The sequence below is a fragment of the Echinops telfairi genome, unplaced genomic scaffold (assembly GCF_000313985.2).
Source record: "Echinops telfairi isolate 266 unplaced genomic scaffold, ASM31398v2 ScPeMD7_9;HRSCAF=40, whole genome shotgun sequence".
NCBI classification, from domain to species: domain Eukaryota; kingdom Metazoa; phylum Chordata; class Mammalia; order Afrosoricida; family Tenrecidae; genus Echinops; species Echinops telfairi.
The window spans coordinates 44,018,844-44,026,878 of record NW_022103906.1 but is presented as its reverse complement, the minus strand read 5'-3'; the positions used below and the strand labels follow the sequence as shown (position 1 = coordinate 44,026,878).

General features: G+C 47.5%; 1 protein-coding gene across 1 annotated transcript; it reads right to left on the bottom strand.

Moving 5' to 3' along the window:
• Positions 1-202: 202 nt before the first annotated feature.
• MBOAT4 (membrane bound O-acyltransferase domain containing 4) lies at positions 203-6,823 on the bottom strand. Its single transcript, XM_004696489.4, has 3 exons — positions 6,697-6,823; positions 5,431-5,655; positions 203-2,303 (listed from the first exon to the last, which is right to left on the bottom strand). The coding sequence occupies exons 1-3, from the start codon at positions 6,804-6,806 to the stop codon at positions 1,343-1,345; spliced, it is 1,296 nt and encodes a 431-aa protein (XP_004696546.3). The 5' UTR covers positions 6,807-6,823; the 3' UTR covers positions 203-1,342.
• Between the last annotated feature and the right edge of the window lie 1,212 nt (positions 6,824-8,035).

The window sequence follows — 8,035 nt, the reverse complement described above, 5'->3', positions numbered from 1 at the left end:
TGATACTGTACCTTGGATTTGCTTTAACATAATCTAAGGTAGGGAGCTACAGAGGGACCATAAGTGAGACAAGATTGGCCACACAGTGAATTTTGTTGAAGGTGAATGAAAGCCACATGGGAGTTCATGATATTTTTTTTCTCTACTTTTTTATAGGCTTGAAAATTTACATTTAAAACTAGTACAAAATACTTCTGGTCAATACAGAAGAATGAAGTCAGGTTAATGCATTTTCTTCCACCAATACCTAATAAAATAAAAACTACCAAAGCCAATGTGACAGACAGCTTACAAGATACCCCTCATCCTCACTTCTTGGTTTTCATACTCCTGTGCAGTCATTTGCCTCCCCCTTTGAACAGCGTTGGTCTGCGTGAACGAGCTCCCACGGCAGCAGGGATATATCACTTCTGAGGCTCGGTTCTAGAAGTTACTGCAGCTTCCATTCTGGCCACGCTGTCACATTGGGGCCTCAAACAACAGCAATGTGTTCTCACAGTTCCGGAGGCTAGAAGTCAGCGCTCAGAATGTTGACAGGGCTCTGAAGATCCTCTGCTGTCTCTACTGGGAGAGCCCCTGGTCTGATGGCAGCGTCACTCCAACCTCGAAGTCCCTCATGACCAGGTGTTCTTCTCTGTGTGGCTTTTCAGTGTCATTTGTGTTTTCACTTTTTCATAAGGACACCACTTACATGGGATTAGAGCCACGCCCACCCCAATAAGACCTCATGTTCGCTTGTCGTCTGCAAGGACCCTGCTCCCAAATAACTTCAACATCAGGCTAGGACCTAGGTTCCGAAATATATTTGGCCAGTTGCCCCCTTTTAAGAAAAACAAACAAACAGAAAAACAATTACTCAGCATGTCCCCTTGGCAATGAAAAACGTTTGAATTATGTCCCACAATCCAGGATAGAATATAGGTGTCTGCTTCTGCAGCTGCCCGCCGGCATCATTGCAGCGCTACCCGGGGCTGAAACTGCCTACTTTGGAAAACACGGGGTCAGGACTTCAACATATATTTGGGGGGATATAATGCAATCTGTCATAATATCCACATTAGAAATAGATACATTATACAAAGGTCAAGCATAGACATGCCCATCAGGGCTTTTTTTTTTTAAAAGAGCCTATTATCATCTTAAACAGGACCAGGGCAAGACAAAGACAACCACATTATCCAGATTGGGGAGGGGGGCAGGACCACTGGGGGTCAAAATGGTGTCCTGGAGACTTTCCAAACTCTTGTTTCCTTATAAAAAGGGGAAACTACAGGTGCACTCAGACACTGCCCTACCTGCCCAGGGAAGGATGGATGTGTACGCTGAGGGTCAGGGAAAGATGTCAGTTCCATTTGTGCTTCCTCCCTGATAACAGAAGCACCAAAATACAAGACACCGTGGGAAAGACGCTATTGTAAGAACAACAGAGCAGCCAGAGCGAGGAGAGGCTCCGCACCTCCACGGCCAGCATGACATAGGCGATGGCGAGCTGGGTGTGGGCCCAGGTGAGAGTTCTGTAAAGCAGCCTCATGGGCCGGGACCTGATCCACAGATCGGCAAAGGTGTGAATCAGGTAGTCAGCTTTCACCATCACGGCCCAGCAGAAGAAACCAAACACCTGCCCTGGGTGGAGGCCATGCCACCAGGCGGAGAAGGCAAATGTCTGTGCCAGGGGCCAGGCCCGGCCGCGCTGGAATATGAGCCGACGGAGCCAGCGAGCCGTGCTGTGGTTCCACTGTCTGGTGAACAGGGATATCCTGTGAGTTGTCTCCAGGGTCCATATGTCTGCATCGGGGACGGGGTCCTCACCATCGCTCCAACCCAACTCCAACCCAAAGCCTGCTGCATGGAGGAGGGAGTCATCCAGGGCCCAGTGGGAGTAGTAGGTGAGTTTGAAGAGGCCGGCTGTGGACCACATGACATAGATGCACCCCAGTTGCTGGCAATCCCTCACGCCCGCTCCTGCACTGACCGCCCCCTGCAGGGCTGTTTTCAGGCACTCTAGTCCCAGAATCTGCAGACCCCGCCAGGCCAGAGTCCAGAAACACTGTCTTGGGCACATAGGCCTGGACCTTTGAACTCGAGCATGAAATCTCTTGAAGGAACAAAGAGGGCCTCCCAGGAGGGCAGGGAAAAAGAGCAAGTAGCTGAAATAGGGCAGTGACTGGCGCAGGTGCTCAGACAAAGAGCTCTGGGTCCTGCTGCTTCTTGAAGCTGCTTCGACTTTCCCTTCACAAACATCCAGAGAGAGGGACGTGACCCTCTGCGTCAAGAGCATGAGCGCAGAGAGCATGATGCAGAACCTGAAAGAGAGGGTTTCATGATGAACAGCACTCCATGTTCAAAATGAGGTTTACAGACATTTCTTATCCACCACTCTCTACAGACACACGTCAAACTGACACATGGACAAAGCCACACCTTTTCTTTTAAAACATCTGCTTTAGAAACAACATAATTATGCACTACTAACTTATAAAGGAGACTATGTGATGCTATATACTTATATAAAATGTATAATATTTAATATTATATGACATTTGAAATATTGGGTTCGATGTCTCTTGGGTCGGTCAGCATGACAACCTCCGTTGCATTGCCTGTCTTTATATTTGATGTTTGTCTTTCTCACGAACTTGCTAACTATGTTTATATATTACTGAAGTAATCCTTTCATGAATGAAACGGATTTACTGGGGTTTATGTCAAACTGATGTGTATCTATAGAGATAGGTATACCACACAGAGAATTTCAAGATGAGAAGGCTTAGAAGAAAATTACTTTGGATACATATTTGTCTTGTTCAATGGATAAAAGTCAGCATCAATGGTAGGAGGTAAATGGCAATGGTGTCTGGAATTTTTGTTGAAGAAATAGAAATGTGTCACAATGATGTGCCCCAGGAAGCTAGTGTTAATTTATCCCTCCCGTTCCCTCCCTCATGACCCCACAGTCAGGGTGGCTCTGAACGTCAGGCTCCGTCCCACATGGTACCTGCAGTGTTCCCCAAAGCCCCCCGGGATCAGCTCAGAACCACAGACTGAGGGTGGGCCTGATCCAAGCCATGGTCTTTTCAATCGTCTCGGACGCTTGTGAAAGCTGGACATGGAATAAGGAAGACTGACGAAGAAGCAATGGATGTGAACGATGGTGCCCGCGAAGAATGTCGAAAGTGCTGTGGCCAGCCAGAAGGACAGACCAAACTCCAGTCCCTGGAGGGGCAGCAGAAAGAGGCAGGCCCTCGAGGAGATGGATTGGCACGGTGGCTGCAACACTGGGCTCACGTGTAAGAACATGTGAGGACGGCGCAAGGCTGGGCAGTGTTGCCTTCTGTGGCACACGGGGTCGTCATGGCGGAGAATGGCAAGGAGGCCTGGAGGGGAAACTGATGACAATATTTCTAAGAACAACTTGACAAAGATTAGATTCAGGGACTGGAAAACAGCCTGGAAGAACTCTGTCAGTGAAGAATCAAAAAACACACGGGGGGCGAACATTGCAGGAAGCAGAGGATTTAAATAGAAGCCGAGCCCTGCCGTGAATGGTGAATCCACAAGCTCGAGGCATGGAGATGTGTGGCTGAGTCAGCAGCAATCGGACGTGTGTTCTGAACCAGTCCCCTGAATTACCGTGCAGGGACGGAACTGCTGGCAGGACTGCTGAGGAGAACAATTAGTGAACATGATTGTGACACACACCGCAATCCCGAGTGCTGTCCTGCGGAGAGAAAACAGCTGTTTCCCAACCACGGCTGTCCCTGCGTGTCTGAGCATCAAGGACAATGGCTCAAACCTGAAAGCCTTGGAATGAGTCAGAATTGACTCCGTGACTTGATTTTTTTGGTATGGATCTCTCCTCACAAAGGAACCCAGCCAGTGCAGTGGGTTACACATTGGCTGCTAGCTGCAAGGCTCGAGGTTCAAACCCACCAGCCACTCCTTGGAAGAAAGATGAGGCTGTCTGCTCCTGTAAAGATTTAGAGTCTTGGAAACCCTCAGGAGCCATTCTACGCTGTCCAATGGGTCGCTATAAGTGGACTCGGTGAGAGTGAGGTGGGATCCCCTCACTTGACTTATTCTTATAACTAAAAGCAACATACACACACACAATGTTCCTGAGTTGATTCTGACTCCTGGTCACCCCGTGGGTGTCCAGGGACTGATTTTCAGAAGTAGATTGCCAGACCTTTCTTTAAAGGTGTCTGAGGGTAGACTTGAACCAACAACCTTTCGGCTCATAGCTGAGCATTTGCACCTCCCAGGAACTAAAAAAACAAACACAGTAACAACACCGACAACAAAAATTAGAAAGCAAAGTGGCCTCCAAATGCCACCCATCCTGCTGACTTGCCTGCCTGGCTGCATTCTGGCTCATCCTCCCTCCCAGTCCGGATCCCGTAGGACTCGCTCTTCCAGCCCCCAGTCAGGTCACGCTTCCTACTTACTGCAATCCACCACATTCACTCGGGACTTCCCACTCTCCCCTCCCGCCAGCTGGGCTCGTCTTCAAAGAAGCAAGCTCTGGAGTCTTTGGTGAAAGTCGTCAAACATTTTTTTAAAAGGATTCTCCGTGTGGTAGGAGGCAAAGTGAGTGAACCCGTGGCAGGCTCTATAGTCACATCACTAACCCACCCAGAGAACTTGTAGTCTCCATTCTCTAGTAAGCAAGGGTCCATGCCAGTTGGGATAACGAGAGGCAGCCAGGTACATCCAGCCTAACATTCTCCAGGTACATTAGGCACGCTTCCCCCTAAACTTAGCAATCTCACTGACTTGGGAAAACACATCTATGGACCCTAATTAGCTCCTGATCCCCTCCCACCCCTCCCCTCCACAATTAGACTCGGTGCCTGCCCTTCTTTATGGGGACGTGGGGAGCAGCTGAATCTAGATGGAAGGCAAACCCTTGCACAAGCAGCTGGCTCACTCTTGGCAGTTGGCAGTGAGGGTTAACAATCATTTGCACCTTCCCTGTCCTGCCAGCCAGCAAGGCTGCTGGCTCTGTGTCTAAACCAGCCACTGTCAGACCAGCCCACTGCATCTGAGCGCTCCAGGACTCCTGATTCACCTGCCTGCGCTCCCCAGTTTCCTCAGGGTCGGTGCTCATCAGAGCTCAGGAGTGCTCCTAGGCAGCACATTGTGGCTATTCGTAGTCATTTAATTATATTTACATCTGTTTCACCCAACGCAACTATTTTGTAAGATAGGTATTGTTAGCCTCCCCTCCCATGTTTTGTTTTGTTTTTTTTAGAAAAAGAAATTGAGGCTGAGAGAGGTTAAACGACTTCTTCAAAGCTCACACCTTTCAAAGGTGGAAGAATGAGGATTTCAACGCAATGGCCAAGCTTTCTTCAAGAACACCATGGTGCACGCCAGCCCTTATCGGCTCGGTGCATCCCAGGGTGCTCCCTAATGGGTAGGGTACTTTACCTTGGGGAAGGAGGCTCTTGAAGATAATACTCCGTGTAGTGTAGACCTAGGTGACACAGTGTCTGCCAACTCATCTGAAAGCAGAAAGTCTGCCGGTGAACTTCCTTTGGGTCGAGGGAGTGGATCAGAACCACAGCGCAGAGAGCAGGGATGAAGACAAGCACTGCGCAGGGACCCATGGCAGCCAAGGCCAAAAGGTGCCCTCCAGTCAAGAGAAAGAGGTACCTGAAAGAAAAGGGAAATTGGGTTACAGACTGCATTCTGTCCCCTAGAAGGCTATGTTGAAATTCTAACCCCTACTACCTATGAACCTGACCTTGCTTGGAAACAATATTAACTATTGGATTAAGAGGGGTCCTAATCCAATTTTAGTGGTGTCCTTGCTAAAGAGAAGACACAGAGACATACGCAAAGGAACTATAGGCACATGAAGATGTATACACAAGCCAAGGGACCCCTGGAGCTACCAGGGAGTGGGAGAGACCAGAAAGGCTCTTCTTCCCATAGAAGCTTTGGAAACACCAAGGTCCAGGCCACAAACAACCTAGACTCCCAGCCTCCAGACTTGGAGGCAACACAACCCTGTTTTTATAGAACCCCCAGGTTGTGGCATGGTGTTATAGCAGCCTTTTGGTTGTAGGTTTTGAATCTCAAGCTGAGATACATTTCATCTAAAAGGATTGCTTCTCTTTCATTTCTCTGAGAGAACATTCAAAGGCATCTTAGACATTCCACATAGTTATAGATTTAATAAAATCTAACTTTATTGAAATGCTAAGCTGCAAGACATTAAGGCTGTCCAGAACATCTGGGACACGTGGCTGGCATAGATGTATCCATGGGGTAAGGGGGAAGGCGGTGGGCAGTGCTGCACCATCTCTACATCTGGAGGACACCTCCTGGCCCCAGCTGCCACGGGCCCCTGCACTGTGCATGTCTTCATCCCATGGTTCTGATCCCCTCTCTCAGCCCAAAGGAAGTCTCCTCTCACATTCTCTTCTTTTGGATGAACTTGCAGACAGTCTTTACTCATTTAACATGTGCCTTTAAACATTATAATTCAAGGCAGACATGGTATCAATTCCCATTCAATTTTACTGTCTTGTGCATATTTATTCAAGCAATCCATAATCAGTGGCAATGATAGGATGCTAAAAATAACAAGTATGTGTAACATTTTTACTCTTCATATTTGAAGTCTCATCCATGCTTTTTGCCCTACTAAATTATTCCCAAGTAGAAGCACAAAGCAAACCTTTAGCCTACCTGGCGTGAGTAGAAAATGAGTCCATGGAGCACAGATAGTTAAACAGAAGTGCAAAGGGGAAAGCAGCCCCTTGATAAAGTGTCAGAGGGTGGAGCTGATGCCAAGCCATTCTGAACTGCAACAAAAGAGACTGTCCTTTCCAGTGCCTTCCTGCATGAGAAATCCCAACCACAGTCTCTGGGACCTTTTTATAGGGTTTCGAGAAGCCTGAGTGAGCAGAGGACAAACCAAGTACAACTGATAAGCAGCATAAACACTTTCTGATAAAAAGAACTGCTCCATAGAAACCAAAACGCACTTGGATGTTATATTATTTCATAACAGCGTGTACTAAAACCATTGCGTTCAGAAGCTGTGGTTTGTATTCCCCATTGTTTGCCTTTCCAGTCATAAGACTGTCATATATTCTTCACTAGGTTACTGAAAAGTCCCACCTCCCTACTGTGGACCAACAAATCCATAGATGTGGGAGGCACAGCAAGAACAGGAGCATGACAAAAGGAGGTGAATTCTCAGAGTCCGAGGAAAAAACACGATTCCATCTTCCAATCCTCACTGCCTCTGTAGACCGCTCTTTTGGCTTTTCATAGTACCTACTGTCAACCCTTGGAGATCTGGTGGCATAGTGGTTATACATGGGCTGCTAACCACAAGGTCGGCAGTTTGAAACCACCAGCAGCAATGAGGGAGAAAGATGAGCTTTTCTACTCCTGTAAAGCTTTACTGGCTCAGAAACACATAGGGGCAGTTCTACCCTGTCCTACAGGGTCACTATCAGTTGACATTGACTTGATGGCAGTGAGTTTGTTTTTTTATTACTAACTCTTACATGTCTCGATTAGTTTATTGCCCATTTTCTTACTATAATGTGAGTGCTACAAGAGGGACATTGTTTTATTACTATGTCCCTGGCACACAGAACAATGCTCGGCACAAACTACGTACTCAGAAAACATTTGCTAAAGAATACTTTGTGGATGTAACAGAAAAGTTCTTCCTTTGCAATATGGGCAAGGACTACCAAGGAGACTGCCTAGACGCAAGACAAGAACCGGCTACCTCATGGCCAGCAGGGCTCCAGCTACCAAGGCCAGGACATTCCAGGGCTGTTCCTGACCAGCTGGTTTTCATCACCAGAGGCAGCCTTTTTGGAAAAAATGATGGGAGGGTATATACAGTGAACCCTCGTTTATCGCGGTTAATTGGTTCTAGACCCTACCGTGATAAATGAAATTCCGTGAAGTAGGATTCCTTATTTGTAAATCAAATATTTTCGTCGTTAGAGCATAGAGGACATGAAAAAACACCCTTTAGTCACCATTACACTCGTATTACCCA